The sequence below is a fragment of the Leguminivora glycinivorella genome, chromosome 16, assembly GCF_023078275.1.
Source record: "Leguminivora glycinivorella isolate SPB_JAAS2020 chromosome 16, LegGlyc_1.1, whole genome shotgun sequence".
NCBI classification, from domain to species: domain Eukaryota; kingdom Metazoa; phylum Arthropoda; class Insecta; order Lepidoptera; family Tortricidae; genus Leguminivora; species Leguminivora glycinivorella.
The window spans coordinates 9,605,712-9,622,352 of NC_062986.1; the positions used below are offsets into that span (position 1 = coordinate 9,605,712).

At 37.4% G+C, this 16,641-nt stretch overlaps 2 protein-coding genes across 4 annotated transcripts; one reads left to right on the forward strand and one right to left on the reverse strand.

Annotated features, from left to right (window-relative positions):
- Positions 1 to 26: 26 nt before the first annotated feature.
- Positions 27 to 14,848, forward strand: LOC125234560 (tRNA selenocysteine 1-associated protein 1). Of its 3 annotated transcripts, none has more exons than XM_048140847.1 (6): positions 27 to 45; positions 4,392 to 4,523; positions 10,315 to 10,543; positions 10,792 to 11,009; positions 12,710 to 12,884; positions 14,267 to 14,848. In XM_048140847.1, the coding sequence occupies exons 2-6, from the start codon at positions 4,404 to 4,406 to the stop codon at positions 14,386 to 14,388; spliced, it is 864 nt and encodes a 287-aa protein (XP_047996804.1). In that variant the 5' UTR covers positions 27 to 45; positions 4,392 to 4,403; the 3' UTR covers positions 14,389 to 14,848. The 3 variants fall into 3 exon arrangements, with proteins under 3 accessions (XP_047996804.1, XP_047996805.1, XP_047996803.1); XM_048140848.1 differs by lacking the exon at positions 27 to 45 and adding an exon at positions 3,283 to 3,486 and having other exon boundaries at positions 12,782 to 12,884; XM_048140846.1 differs by lacking the exon at positions 27 to 45 and adding an exon at positions 3,285 to 3,486.
- Positions 457 to 2,988, reverse strand: LOC125234558 (lipoma-preferred partner homolog). The gene has a single exon (XM_048140845.1). It carries the CDS (start codon positions 2,708 to 2,710, stop codon positions 1,313 to 1,315), a length of 1,398 nt encoding a protein of 465 aa, XP_047996802.1. The 5' UTR covers positions 2,711 to 2,988; the 3' UTR covers positions 457 to 1,312.
- Positions 14,849 to 16,641: the final 1,793 nt, after the last annotated feature.

Consider the following 16,641-nt stretch of genomic DNA (forward strand, 5'->3'; position numbering starts at 1 on the left):
CACGGACGTAATGTCATGTCCGAAACGTCGGGTTAAATATAAAACGTAAGTTTTAACCGATTAAGTCCCGTTTTAATTTAATAATATGAGTGAAGATCGTGTTAGTTTAAATCAATATAATTTTAAGAGTTTTGAATGATTCACGGTTATTTTCATTAGACTTATATTGACCGGGATATAGACCGTGATTACCTTTTTGATTTTTGTCGAGCTCCCGATATTTCGACGCAGTTGCATGCATCATGATCACGGAAAACTGACGAAGGCGGGTGGATGTTAAAGTTGCATAGTCGAAATATCGGGAGCTCGACAAAAATCAAAAAGGTAATCACGGTCTATATCCCGGTCAATATAAGTCCAATATAATTTTATTTTTATTTTTAATGTGCATTATACATATTCTGCTAACATACATAAAATTAATCGTATTTAGGGTCAATAAAAAAATACTTAAATGGAAATATAAAATTTATTACATGTTTAATGGATTTGAATGGCATTATTTCATAACGCATTAAATGCTAATAATAATAAATAATTATTTTAATCTATGACACTAGCAGCCAATATCACATGTCCTTAAACCTATTAGACGAAAATGATGAAATAATCATTAGAAATACTCTTACATGACATGACCTTAAGAATGTAATCTATTATGGAGTATCTCATTTGATATCTATCTGACCAATCATGTGTGGTTAAGTATGTAGATTACTGAACTGTCAGGGAAATATATAATATAGGTATGTTATTTATATATTTCTAGGACACTATGTTAAAATTTACATTGGTATTAAAACCTAATATTGTCAGTTAAATTGTTAACAAGCAGAAACGTCTGCGAACTATGCTACTAAATTAAGCTTAGAAATTGAGAAGTAGAAAAACTACTCTGAGGACTTAGCTAGATGTCTGTTTTATGTTGACATGGATGTACAAACAGTGAGCCGTAAGCTTAAATTTATTATATAAACAAAATATTAGCCCTGAAATAACAAACTTAGACAAAATAAATATGTACTTTAATATAATAAAAATACCTTTTAAACGAAACTTAGCTGTCAAAAATAACGGATTTATGCAATATACATAAAACAAACATATTTGATAAATAACGCGTACCTCTATAATAAACAGAGATCGGATTTTTGTGCGTCATCTCATACTAAAAGTCATTAAAATGACGTAAGTCACTAAGAATGTCGCAAATGCGTCCAATCTCTGATAATAAATTAAGCATCTTATCTAAATTTTTTTTCATAAGAGTATGACAACAAATCATTCATAGTTCCCTCCAGCTAGTCCAGCTTTATAGGTCGGTCGTCATAACTGGAACCGTAAGCATGCGTATACGGTGAGCATTGCAGTTTTTACAAAGGATATGATCATCAAGTGGATAGCACCCACGTCCTTCAGCTTCTGAAGACAATAAAAGCCCACAATCTTCACATCGGTAGCATCGAACATGAAAACTGCGATCAAGTGCAACAACACGAACAGTTTCCTCTTGTCCTTCTTCGGGCATTATTGGTAGTTCGCAAACACAGCACCGAGGTGCAAATTTTTTATGAAAATCTTCAATGCAATGAATTTGATTCATCGCATCAACAGTAAATGGAATGCCATCAAGACTCTTCCCACATACTACACATGTAAAGCAAGTGGGATGATAGGGCTTGCCTGTTGCTCTTAAAATCCTGTCTAGGATTGGTTTGGTACACACGGAACATTTTTCCAGAGTTTCATAATAATCCGTTTCGCAGAAAGGATGACCTTCGACGGCATAGAAAGGTTTTCCTTGTAGATTCGTATTGCAACGATAGCAACTAAAACACTGAACGTGATACATATTACCCATTGCTGTGCACCCTGAACTCTCACCGATTACTTTACCGTCGCATTTTACACAGATACCAAAAACATCTAAATCCTGACTGTCGGATATAGACTGTACTAACATATTCGTCAGAGCGTCTACTTCCTCTTCCTTGGGTAGTGGAGACTTTCCAGGAGTTGGTGTATTATTCCGGTAGTTATGGAACGTGTTCTGTCCAGAGAGACTGCTCTGTGGACGTGGATTAATAGGTTCATATATGGCGTACTCATAAGTAGATCCTTGTGACGCACCATAGTCACTAAATTCATTTTGGTAAATAGGCGGGTAATTTTGCCTATCCTGGTTATAATTTAAATTTGTTGTAGCCCGAACTAATTCACTATAGTTGGAGCTTACCGGAGAGGGAGGAGGCAAATATTCTTCATGGCCTTGATTGTTGTCATACGACTTGGATGCCGGAATGTTAAGTGGTGGTGGAGGTGGCGGCGGTGGCAGGCTGTCATTATTATTCCGGTATGGTGGCAGGTTACTGTATGTCGAGTTATAAGCTTTCGGTGTATTATGACTGAAGGAGACACCGGGCACATTCGAATGGCTTACATTAGCATAATCGGCTGCTGTCAAATGCACATTGCTGAGACTTTGATTTTGAGTAGCAGCATTGTTGTTTAGTACTGGTGATATTTTAGTCGAATATGATGGCCCACATAGAGTGCTAACAACGGCACTACGAGGGACTTGAGGTTGAGCTTTCTTTTTTGGCGGCACAACTGGTGGGATTTTCTTGCCTTTATTACTAAATTCCTTATTCGTCATTTGCAAATCAGCTAATTGTTTTTCAAGTGCATCGATGTTATCAAGGCGTGACATTCTTGCTTAATCACCTGTCCTGATTAGATTAACACATCACTGACTTTACCAGTTAGGAAATTTCCTTTTTAATAAAAAGTTAATAATTCACTTCACTTCCAATAAAATTCATAGTCCTGTTTTATTGACTCTGTAAAGCTTGAGCTTATTTCTTATATCTGCGAAAAATTGTAACACTTAATAGAATTAGATTTCGGATTTCTGATTTTGTTAAAATACAGAAACGCAAGACTGTAGTCTGTATAGAACTAAAGTCAATGACACAATAAAATAAAGAGAATGTTTCGTGTCATGAATCATCGCCGCACGTATGTCGCAATGTTTAGTTTTTCGGACTATATCGATTAATCCTTAATTTTTTGTTTTTATAAAAAATAATGATATACTTTTTCATTATCTTTTTTCCCCCATCAAGCATTTTTCTTTATATCAATAAATACAATCATTGTTACAAAAAAACATCTTTATTAAAACGATTGCATAAAGTACTATACATTTAATCGATTGATGAACTTCTAATACATCACTACGTGTCAAAGTAAAACCATTTATATCATTCATTCATTTCATCATTCAATGTTTATGGATGGCAATGGCATGTGTACGAAAAACTGAAAAACTGTGTGTTTGCGTTTTATGATATAATTTATTTACTTACGTATTTTAAAGCGATATCTTACAATATTTTAATTTTTTGTTCGTAATCTTGGGCAGTAATTATTGGTTTTTAGTAAAATACCACCATGTCTATGCAGTGTCAATTATGGATGGGCAGTGTAAGCTAAGTACCTTTACCTTTTAGGTTTTATTATGATTAAACTTAATAAAAAATTACTTATATTTCATGTTACGTTTCATCAATATGTATTATTTAATATAACCTATGTGAAATGAAACTATGTATTTTCAAACTCAAAATGTGAGTGTACACGCAAAACGTCCCACTTTGTCGATTGCTATAAAGCCGATTTGTCAGTTTATTCATATCTTTATATGAAATAATATGAGTAAACTGACAAATCGGCTTTATTATTATTCATATAAAGATACAAGTAAATCTCGCCTTAATGGTAACCGACAAAGTGGGTCATTTTACTAAACACACTCACAAATACCTTTATTAAATAATAAATAAAGAATAATAAATATTATAGGACATTCTTACACAGATTGACTGTCCCATGGTAAGCTCAAGAAGGCTTGTGTTGTGGGTACTATACAACGATATATATAATATACAAATACTTATATACTTAGAAAACATCCATGACTCAGGAACAAATATCTGTGCTCTATATTGCTTTGTAAAGGCTCAGCAATTTATTTCTATACATATTTACATACAACTTTTTTTTTTATAAATAATAAGCAAAGTGTGACATTGTTAAATGCCACTTTTGCTATTTTCTTTTCTGATACCCTGTATTTTATAACTCATAAAAATAATTTTATAATAGTCCATTACAATACAAGTGCGGAAAAGAGGAAGTTCTAAACAAGTGGCAGTAAATTAGAACACATCCAAAGGGAGTGTTTTTAATCAACAAAAGTTACTAATTTTCTATTCACACTTGTATTGTACAACATTTTCAGTACATATGGCCCTTCGATATTTCAACACAGGCGCACAAGTGCTATAAAGTAGCATGTTAGCAATATACGATTTATGTTTTGTTTTTAGCTGGAGCCAAATATGACAGAGAGCTTCATTGTAGCAGCTTTTCACCGCATGGGCCAACGGCCCCTAACGGTGAAAGTGATGAGGAACAAGTTTACAGGAGAACCTGCTGGTTACGCATTTGTGCACTTTCAGGTATGTCTATGCTAGAGATGGGCGGCAATATTCGGTAAATATTCGGTATTCGGCATATTCGGCAAGTTTTTCAATGTTCGTATTGGGCCGAATAATTCGGTTGCTTTGCCGAATATTTACCGAAAAAATAAAAAAATAATGAAGATCTTACATATTCCTTTGGATAATAAGCTCCTTGAGCTTAATTGAGGTAACAAAATGGAAAGGTCCACCAGGAGAGTGGCGCGAAGGTCGCCCAAACAGACGATGGGCTGACGATGTAACCCAGGCAGCAGGGAAACAGTGGATGACGCTAGCCCTAGATAGGGACACCTGGAAAGAGATGGAGGAGGCCTTCACCCAATGAGGGGTTCATCAGAAGAAGAACAGACAAGAACACAAGACATGTAAAAAAAAAAGATGAATAAATGGCTTTTTTATTTTTTATTTATTTAATAAGCTCCTATTTAAGTAGCTTTCTAAGGAACTACTAGAAAGAGATAAATGCCTATGTGTCAAAATACAAATACAAAGTTGGAAAAACCGTAGTTTAAGAGTTGAGAAGAGTTTAGAGTTGTTTTAACTAAGTTTTAGTTAAATTCACTAAACCGTAATAACATATGTAGTTCTAGTAACATATGTAACCAATATCAATCATTTAATAGTTTTTTCTTAACATCCGCTTTCTAAATATGGCGTAACCGAATATTCGGCCGAATGTTCGGTTCGGTAAGAGCTGAACCGAATGTTCGGCCGAATATTCGTATTCGGCAAAGTCCATATTCGGCCCATCTCTAGTCTATGCTATTCTTTGTTTAATTTTTTCATTAATGATCAGTGATCGGGGATTTGGATGCCACAAGGGGTGAATGACCTCAAACATTATGCTAGTATGGATATGCCGCGGGATTCCAGGCTTTATGTGGTCAGAAAAAGGATAGTTTTTTTATCATAATATTATGTACCTGTATATTATCAATTTATTGCTATTAGGGGTCAATATTTTAAATGCAACATCAAATCATCTTCATTATTACTGCTGAATTTATTTTTCTCAATTAATTTACTAATTTAATATAATCCTCACTTACAATAAAATATGCGTATAAAAATTCACTCTATTATCGATACCTAAATAATTTAGTGCAAAATGAACACATACTATTATTTTCTTAGTGACAAAGAAGGTTTACCCTTTTTTTATTACATGTAAATAATACCTAATTTCTGTACTATTTCATTATTTTTATATGTATACTAGCTTTTACCCGCGGCTTCGCCCGCGTAATAAAAGTATTCTTATTGAAACGTTTAAAAAAAATAAGATTTTCATTTGGATCCGTAGGTTTCTTTGTAGGTACATCTGTCCGCGATTATTTCGATTAAGGTAAAGCGGGGCAATTCTCGACTGGGGGGCCATTGTAACTGATCTATTTGCTGTACGGTCAGCCAAGAACCTTACACTGCTTTTTGGCTGACTGTACCTTACACATATTACTATTGTTTTAAAAGAAATTCTTGCAATGATTGTAGAATTGTTACACAGCGACCACAGCGTAGGTAGTAGGTACGAATATGTATGTATTTTACCTATATAAATATTTATACTAGGGAAACTTCATACAACCCACATAGCCAGTATCTCGACGCTATGGTCGGTAGGGTAAAAAGTACTTCCTTGCATTATCGCTTACAATTTTTTCCATTTTGCTTATGCTTATTGCAAATGTAAACATATAAAAGGCAAGCAAACAACGATCTTCTTACAGCACATTGAATATAATAGTTATCACGGATGCAGGATACTCGCCGATGCCTACTTACTAATCCCTTCCCGCTGAGCCACCTGCATTTTACACTGCCTAGATAGCGATTGCCGACCGGAATAATTTCCGACCCCAATCCCTATTCTTATCCCCGTCCCTATCTCTATCCTTGTCCCCATCCCCATCCCCGTCCCGTCCCTGTCCCCGTCCCTCCCCTATCCCTATCCCCGTCCCCGTCCCCTATTTTTATCCCTATCCCTATCCCTATCCCTATCGCTATCGCTATCGCTATCGCTATCGCTATCGCTATCCCTATCCCTATCCCTAACCCTATCCCGTTCCCGTCCCCGTCCCCGTCCCCGTCCCTGTCCCTGTCCCTGTCCTTGCCCCTGTCAAATTATCATGCTAGGAGGTGAACTTTGAAAAATCCTTCCTATAAGGAACTTCCGTGTCAATTTGAAATCTTGAACCAGAAGTATAGATAAAAACTAAACCTACACTTATGGCTATTTTGGATATTTTAACCCCATTGCACAACAACAGGGGAGAAAATATCTTTTCCACCTCATTAGATTTTAAAATCGTTGTATTTATCGTGATCAGCGACCCGATAAACCATAAAAACGACACCCATATTGTGTTTTTGACTTTACCTCCTTTAGGGGTCAAATTTTCAAAAAACCTGAAACATGTATTTAGTCATATGTCTTTAGGAATCCTCCTGTGAAGTTGTCCCTGTCCCTGTCCCTGTCCCTGTCCCTGTCCCTGTCCCTGTCCCTGTCCCTGTCCCTGTCCCTGTCCCTGTCCCTGTCAAATTATCATGCTAGGAGGTGAACTTTGAAAAATCCTTTCTTAGTGCTCCTCTTATGGCTATGTTGGATATTTTAACCCTATTGCACTACAACAGGGGGTAAAATTTCTTTTCCACCTCATTAGATTTTAAAATCGTTGTATTTATCGTGCTCAGCGACCCGATAAACCATAAAAACGATACCCATATTGTGTTTTTGGCTTTACCCCCTTTGCACCCCTTTAGGGGTCAAATTTTCAAAAAACCTGAAACATGTATTTAGTCATATGTCTTTAGGAATCCTCCTGTGAAGTTTCGTATAAAATAGTCAAACTAATCTTGTTTCCCCATACAAACTTTGAACCCCCATTTGAGCCCCTTAGGAGGCGAATTTAAAAAAATCCTTTCTTAGTGCTCCTTTACACTATATAAGGAACCTACGTGCCAAATTTGACATCTCTAGAACCAGCGGTTTCGGCTGTGCGTTGATATGTCAGTCAGTCAGTCAATATCTTCTTTTATATATATTTTTGATATTTAAACCCCATTGCACCACAACAGGGGAGAAGGTATTTCACTTCCGCCTCGTTAGATTTTAAAAACGTTGTATTTATCGTGATCAGCGACCCGATAAACCATAAAAACGATACCCATATTGATTTTTTGACTTTATCACCCCCTTTTCACCCTTTTAGGGGTTAAATTTTCAAAAAACCTGAAACACGTATTCAGTCATATGTCTTAAGGAATCTTCCTGTGAAGTTTCGAATAAAATAGTCAAACTAATCTTGTTTCCCCATACAAACTTTGAACCCCCATTTGACCCCCTTAGGAGGTGAATTTTGGAAAATCCTTTCTTAGTGCTCCTCTACACTACATAAGGAACCTACGTGCCAAATTTGAAATCTCTAGGGCCAGCGGTTTCGGCTGTGCGTTGATATGTCAGTCAGTCAGTCAATATCTTCTTTTATATATATTTTTGATATTTAAACCCCATTGCACCACAACAGGGGAGAAGGTATTTCACTTCCGCCTCGTTAGATTTTAAAAACGTTGTATTTATGTGATCAGCGACCCGATAAACCATAAAAACGATACCCATATTGATTTTTTGACTTTATCACCCCTTTTCACCCTTTTAGGGGTTAAATTTTCAAAAAACCTGAAACACGTATTCAGTCATATGTCTTAAGGAATCTTCCTGTGAAGTTTCGAATAAAATAGTCAAACTAATCTTGTTTCCCCATACAAACTTTGAACCCCCATTTGACCCCCTTAGGAGGTGAATTTTGGAAAATCCTTTCTTAGTGCTCCTCTACACTACATAAGGAACCTACGTGCCAAATTTGATTTTATATGTATATAATCATTCCTATTCTATTTCTGTTTGACGACCGGTCTGGCGCAATCGGTAGTGACTAGTGACCCTGCCTGCTGCGCCGCGGTCCCGGGTTCAAATCCCGGTACGGGCATTTATTTGTGTGATGAGCACAGATATTTGTTCCTGAGTCATGGATGTTTTCTATGTATATAAGTATTTATATATTATATATATATCGTTGTCTGAGTACCCACAACACAAGCCTTCTTGAGCTTACCGTGGGCCTCAGTCAATCTGTGTAAGAATGTCCTATAATATTTATTTATTTATTTACCTAGCTATATCATACCCAACACTATATTTGTCCTTGTTGCTTATTCAATATCGTTTGTTTTATAAATATTATTACCTACACGGGAATTGCGTTTATTTCTCGACCAGTTACTTGTAACCTCACTGTTTATGAGATCTGATCATTTGTCTACTATGACATAAGAAAAATTATCACGGGCCGGACGGCATATCCATATCACTGTTTCTACTTGATATCCCGCTGTGTGGCATCCAAATCCCCGATCACTGTTAATGATATTAAAAAAAATTCTAGATTCTATTAAAAAAAATAGAATCATATAGTCTGGTAATTGTGACACACACATCTCATTTAGTAAGAAAAATGAACCAGTAAAATTGTGTTAAACCTTTTCTTTTGAATGAGACAGTATGAAGGTGGTTTTCCACCGGCAGGGCGTGAATGGGCAGAGCGGGGAGAGAATTGAAATCGCCCGGACCCTTTTCCACTAAAAATTGCCATTAAGAGGATACGGTAGCGAAAATGCTAAAATGGAAAGGAGCCCCCCTTTCAGCTTGGGAATTTTAGTTAAATATACAAGTGTTATTAACTAGATTTATCGAAAAAAAATTGTCCCTTAAGAAAAACTCAGTCAAAAGATATTTCAAAAAAATCTTTAAAATCGAGGTTCCGCTCTCGACTCTTTCCTCCTTCAAAACATAATCAATCGGAACGAAATTTGAGAATCTGAATAACAATGAAATAATCTATGTCGGACCGTTTAGCTTTTTTGGTTAATTGTTACCAAAGTATCACACCTTTTTTTTCGCCACAATGAAAAAGGCCGTTTTTGGAAAAATCTTTATAAAGCAGAATATCAAAAAAATCAAAACGGTCCGACACAGATAAAAATAATAACAATTTGTGTTGAAAAAATCATTGCTCTATCTTCAAAAACCAGGGAGGAAATAGTCGAGAGCGTTTGTATGGAGAATTGACCCCTACCGTATCGTCTTAATAGCCATCGCGGGCCTGCGCGAGCCCGCGCGTGCCTGCCGCAGATTGTAGGTTTCATACTCTATGTCGAAAGCAATACGGTACATTTTTACACTAATAAATATCTCAATTCAAGTCTCGCACATCCTCTTCAATCCGCGCCTCGCCATGTCTCGTCGCGCTATGCCGGTAGAATACCTTCGAGTTAATTTATACTCTAAATAGAAAGCAATACGTTTAATTTTTACACTAACTAATATTTCAATTCACGTCCCGCACATCCACGTCAATCCACTCCTCTCCACGCTGAGCCACTTTTCGTCTCGCTCTGCCGGTGGGAAACTAACATCAGAATTAATTTATACTTTAAGTTGGAAGCAATACAGTTCATTTTTACACGAACAAATATCTCAATTAAAGTCCCGCACATCCAAGTCAATCTTTACTATTTCCACCAAGGATGCGCTGGGCGAGAATTTAAAATTCGCCATACAAATTTCAATTCCCTCTCCGCTCTGCCCATTCACGCTCTCCCGGTGGAAAACCACCTTGATTCTCGCTGTCTAAATTCAAAGAAAGAATTGAATTGATTCTCGCTGTCTATATTTGTATAAATTTATTTATATTCCTTTACATATTGTTTACAGACTGACGAAGAAGCTATAGACGCAATGCATAAGCTGAACGGTAAACCCATCCCCGGAACATTCCCAGTGGTCCGCTTCAGGCTGAACACAGCATCGCGCGAAGCCCGGGCTAACATGCAATCTGAGAGGGAATTCTCCGTGTGGGTCGGGGACTTAAGTTCCGATGTTGACGACTACTCACTTTACAGGGTTTTTGCTTCGAAGTACTCATCTATCAAAACTGCAAAAGGTATATATTTGATATAACTTTATTATATATTTTATATTTACTTTTGTACTGATCAGTACCGCATCGTCCGCATCGCGAGAAAATGGCCTTGTGAAGAAGAAAGAAACTGATTTTATAAAGAATATTTTTTTTAGGACTTACAGCTACGTGAGAAATTAATTTAAAAAACATGCATTCAGATCATGAGAAACTTAATTGAATAAATACACAAAGGAACAATTTCTGAATTTGTTATTATCAATTTTCAGTGATACTGGATAGTTCAGGCTACACAAAAGGCTATGGATTCGTAAGATTCGGAAGCGAGGAAGAGCAGCGTAACGCCTTATACGCCATGAACGGATACACTGGTCTCGGTACAAAGCCTTTGAAAATCTGTACCGCAGTGCCCAAACCTAAGGGACCTCCGACCGGACAGAATCAATCCTCTTCCAATGCTGCAAATGCCGCCTACAACAGCGGAGCGGTATGTTTTTAGAATTTTTTTAACCATTTGACCACCACACGTTAAAACAATTGAATCCCAAAAAACAAAACCCTGCTTGTAAATTTCAAGTACACGCACAATTAGCAAAACACCCCAAGGAAATGGAATTATCACAATTGACAATCTTATTTTCACTTATTCTCACAATAAGAGTCGAGTATCGTCGCGTTGCAAATGGCCATGTAGACGTGTCTCGGCCGAGGCAACGTGGCCGCGCGGGGAAATTGCCTCGCGACATCGCTCCCTCTGTTACAACCCGCCTATTCTAAAGAAAGTTATTGAATTGATATCAGAGGCATCAAATTAAATTGGATTATATTTTGGTGGTCAAAAGGTTAATTATAGCTTGCTTAGCATAGATCAGTACAATTTTACTTCTCAAGCGCGAGAATGTGAATGAGCTTGAGTGATTGCTGTTTCATAGCGCTATACTGAGGAATGCTCAAGCCACAATAGACATACGGCCCGATGAGGAGGCAAACTGACATTTTATCACCAGATGGCACCACAATAACCGACTGGTGTCACTATAATGTAATCACATAACTATATCTCTTCAATGATTGTTTTTGGACACATGCGGTATGTACTTGTAATGGTAGCAGTGGCGACATCTGTTCTAACTTTTCAGTGTGCCTCCTCATTCAAACAATGCTTATATGTCACAACCAGATATGTCACCATAGACACTGACAGATTGGTATCGCTGTGATATCTTATTGGGCCGAGAGTGGAATAGCTATTGTATAAACTTGCTACGAATGCTACTTAGCAGAGTGTGCTCATATCTTAGCAGTTATTTGAGGTTTGAGATGCTTATTTTCATCATTTATTTTAATTGCTAGTGATAAATTTGTAGGTTATTCAAAGTTCACAAAAGTAACAAACGATCTCTTCAGAAAATCGTTAGTAACTTATTGAATTAATCGGTGTTAGATTATCAAGAAACACAGCCCTTATTTTTGGCTATGTTTCCTTTTAAATATATAACTTAAAATTACTGACGATGACGATGCAGTTACTTGTAGGTTAGATTAGAGGGAAATTCTAATTCCCACACGATTCTCATCGAAAATCGAATCCTAGCTGAAGCTGTATGATACAGCTCATTTTGCAATGAACCCTACAGATCGATGTGACCACGCTCACCGTGCAGGCACACTCGTACGCGCATCGCTCGGACGATCACAATCGAGGCTACGAATCCCCTGTGAGACCTTACGACAAGTTTCTATTGTATTGTCATTAGTAGATTTACATTCATTCCTTTAGGATTTAGGTCATGGACGGACATGAATATTGATGATATGATGATACAAACAAAAATACAGAATTTAGGAGCAGAAAGTTACTAGCACTTTTAGGTATTTAAACTACGATTAGTATTCCATTAGATTAGGTAGAGAATTCAACATAAATCCATCACTAATATTAGCATGCATATTATCGTCTACGGCAAGCTAAAACACCATTTTCAAGTTCGTACCTTAACTAGATTTCGCGACGGAAAAGCTCTATTACATAACGGTTGTATCCATACTATTTAAGTTTTCGTTTGCCTAGATATCATATCATTAGCTATAGCTGCGTATGCCTACATAACTGTTTGAGGCTTCAATACAGCGTTGCTAAATATCGTAAACAATTGACGGTGTATTGACGAGCAGTTATGATTATAGGAGTACAACCAATATTATGATCCGTCCGCCTATTGGCAAAATTACTCAGCGTGGTCTGGATACTATGGGCAGGATCAGAGCGCCGCGGTGGCGCCGGCAGCGCCCGTCGCGGACGCGACCGCCACCGCGGCTGCAGCGGCGGCCAAGACGCAGAATGACGATTTGCAACTTGTTGGTGAGTATTTAAACTGATTAGGCGGGTTCACGCGGCATTGCAAGGCAATGCAAAGCGGAGCAGAGGCAAGTGGTAAAGTGGAGCCAGTGAAGTGTGGAGCGTTAGAGGCGTTACGGGAGAGTAGTGAAAGGCGTGACTGTCCAGTATCGAATCCTTTATTAAAGTAAATGGTTTCCCTTATATACTATGTTAGTTCTTTGTTCATGTGCAGTCACGTGTAAGATTGGCCTTGACATAGTTTAATAGAAAATAGAATTATAATTAAATGCATATAATATCAAGTTACAGGTATATCGGATTACAGATGCAGGTGCATTACAAGGTTATTGGAAATGTACAATGTAGGCCAAGGTTAGCTGATGCAACCTACATACCTATCCTTCGTGGGTGGTCTATGTACGTATGTGTGTGTGTACCTACACCTCACGTTTCCTCTTTTTTTTTTAGACAAAAATAGTACAAATTTAAAACTATTTTTGGCTACACATGAACTTCTTATATCTATGGTATACATGTTATTTCTTAAAATATAATAAATATTTTTTTTTTTTTGTATCCTTAATATTTATATATTGTAATGTAGGGTCGGCCGACCGGATGCGCTAAAATGCGCAGTGTACTCTTTAAAAGAAAAGTGAACTTCATGTATCACGAAGAAGCTTACATTATTTCCCAATGCAGACATTATGGTACGCGCGTTTTTACCTACTTACGCATGTGACTTGGCTCCGGCGAGGCACATCTTACACATCTACTTTGGCCATTTGCCGCGCGAAGACATTTCCTCTGCCCCGCGATGCTGCTCGCACCGTGAGGATCCGCCTTTTGATATTCAGAATTAAAAAGAGTGGTATGTACTGTTGGTGTCTCAGGTCACTTAATGATACGCTTTAATATCACACCGCTGTCGATTACTCTTGATAATGCTGAATATCGCTGTACTGTTGACAAGTTCGTGGCAATCTAATAAATACAGTTTATTGGCAGGACCATGTAAATATCAACGATACCAACATTTTTTAAATTAATTTATTAAAAATAGTTTTACAGATTTATGAGATTTAACTCCAAGTGCTACAGCGAAAGTTATCTATATTTTATGTAAATTAATTTACAGTGCAAGGAGACATTGTTCAACTTAATTTAGGTTTTGTGTATATTGTCATCCCCTACCGTTTTAGCGCAGTCTAGTTTCTCTTCAATCAAGATCATTACACACAATAGTTTTCACTCTTAACCGAATCTTGTTTTTGCAGAAAAAAGTTTACAGTGGATTTATTTATTTTTAGACTAACTAGGATACCATTAATTGTTTCTGAATGCTGCTCCACCACAGTAAAAAAAAAAAAGCTCCACAGCTCATCTAAAATCTACATTTCCAGAGCACAAGAAGACCATAGACATAGACGAGCTGAACCAAGAGTTTCTGCAACCCGAGCTATCGCTGTGGGACGGCCTGGAGTCTTCGCAATGGTTCCCTAACGAGATCGTCGAGGCGCACTGATTCTAGTCATACTCATAGACCTGTTTGTATAAAGTATTGGTCTGATAATGGGAACAATGTTTAATAAAATTTTAAAATAATTAATTTGATGAAAAGTCCGCGAGGTCTAAAACAGCGTTGTGAAAAGAAACGTCGGCTTATAACTGTTAGCTTATTTACACGGCGCGCGAATTCGCATGCGATTTTAGTTACGAGTACATAGCGGACTTTTGAGGTTTTACGTACTTGCAGCACACCAATGGAATACCGCAATGTCTTGATGTGTGTCAATGATCTTGTATGAGTTATCGCACCTTGTAAATAGGCCCTAATTATCAAACGAACATATGGATAGTAGTTCAGTTCAGTTTTTAAAATTAAATGGCTTCAGTCCATTGGGACTATTTCGCCAGTGTCAAGGTGATATGAGCTAATATTAGTAATTTTTGTACAGTAAGTACGACATTGTACGGTGACTTAGCACTTGTAAATTGATAGCTAGATTTTACAAGAGCACGTGGACTACCGGCCGTTTACGACAAAAAAGAGGCTAAACGCGTTTCGAGAACAATTCTTCATCAGCTTCTCACTACACCATTAGTTTACTGCATAATAAGCTATCAATATTACACTTTAAACAACATTAATGAGTAAAAGAAAAATAAATTATTCACGACACGAAACCGCTAAGATGGCGTCCCAACCGGAAGTCCTGGATAGTAGTTGAAGAGATCGTTAAATGGTTTGATAACAGATGTTTTTAACTGTCAAAATAGTTCCCCTATGGTTTTTCTCTTTTTTATGGAATAAAAACATCCGAAAAAACAATTGGCTTGGGAATATGAAACCAATATGTTATCAGATTTAATATCTTATATGGAATAGGTGCCAGGGGCAGAAAGTCTAGGTCAACATATTATGCCGTGTTGGCTTAGACTAGTCTGCCACTGCTAATTTAAGTGACATGTTAAGGCTGTAATTTTAATATAAAATTAATAAATAATGTATAAGTTAAACTGTTTTTCCTTTGCTAGACTACAATTCGTTTCAACTAAGTCCGTTTTCGATACGGAAACGGTTTCGGAACTCGTGATGCATTATTTGGCTACCAAGTACTCTTACAGCGTTGCTGGGATATGAATCGATCTGTTCACATATGTTTTATCGATTATGAAAAGGCGTTTGATAGAGTACAACATGACAAATTAATCAAAATTCTTGGGGACATTGGACTTGACACTAAAGATCTGACAATCATAAGAAATCTTTATTGGCAGCAAAAGGCTCAGGTACGAGTGGGCCAAGAACTAACTGAGACTATAGACATCGAGCGCGGTGTCCGACAAGGATGTATACTCTCCCCGCTCCTATTTAATATTTATACAGAGGCGACATTTACAGAAGCATTGGATAACGCACAGGAAGGAATCTCTGTAAATGGCCGCTTAATAAATAATATTAGGTATGCTGACGATACTATATTACTGGCGGCAAATCAAAAGGAACTGCAGAGTTTACTCCAGCACGTGGATGTCGTTAGCTCAAATTTTGGACTAAATATCAACTTCATGACCCTCAGGAAGCCACAAAAGTCAGGAACACCTGTGGAAGCTGATATTATTGTAAGAAATCAAGTGGTTCAAAGGGTTCAATCTTACAAGTACTTGGGATGCATTGTCAATGACCAGAGTGATCACAGCGTTGAAATAAAGTGCCGTATTGAGCAGGCTCGTAATGCTTTCATGAAACTTGGACACCTTCTCTGCAACCGTTCGCTGAAAATTTCTACCAGGGTGCGCTTAGCGCGATGCTATGTTTTCTCGGTTCTTCTGTACGGAGTAGAAGCATGGACACTGACTATTAAGAAAATGTGCAAGCGTTGGAAGCCTTCGAAATGTGGGTTTACAGAAGAGTCCTGAGAATATCATGGACGGATACAGTGACTAACGAACGAGTTTTGCAGTTAGTAGATAAAGAGGTCGAGATTTTAAAATCAGTTAAAAAACGCAAACTACAGTATTTTGGTCATATCATGCGAAACGAGAAGTATGAACTCCTTCAACTCATAATCCAGGGAAAGATCCAAGGGAAACGATCATCCGGACGACGACGTAACTCCTGGCTCAAAAATCTACGAACATGGTTTAATAAAAGCACTCGCTCATTATTTCGCGCGGCTGTATCTAAAGTCCGTATAGCCCTTATGATAGCCAACCTCCGGTAGGAGATGGCACTGGAAGAAGTCCGTTTTCACATAATCCGATCCGATATCGG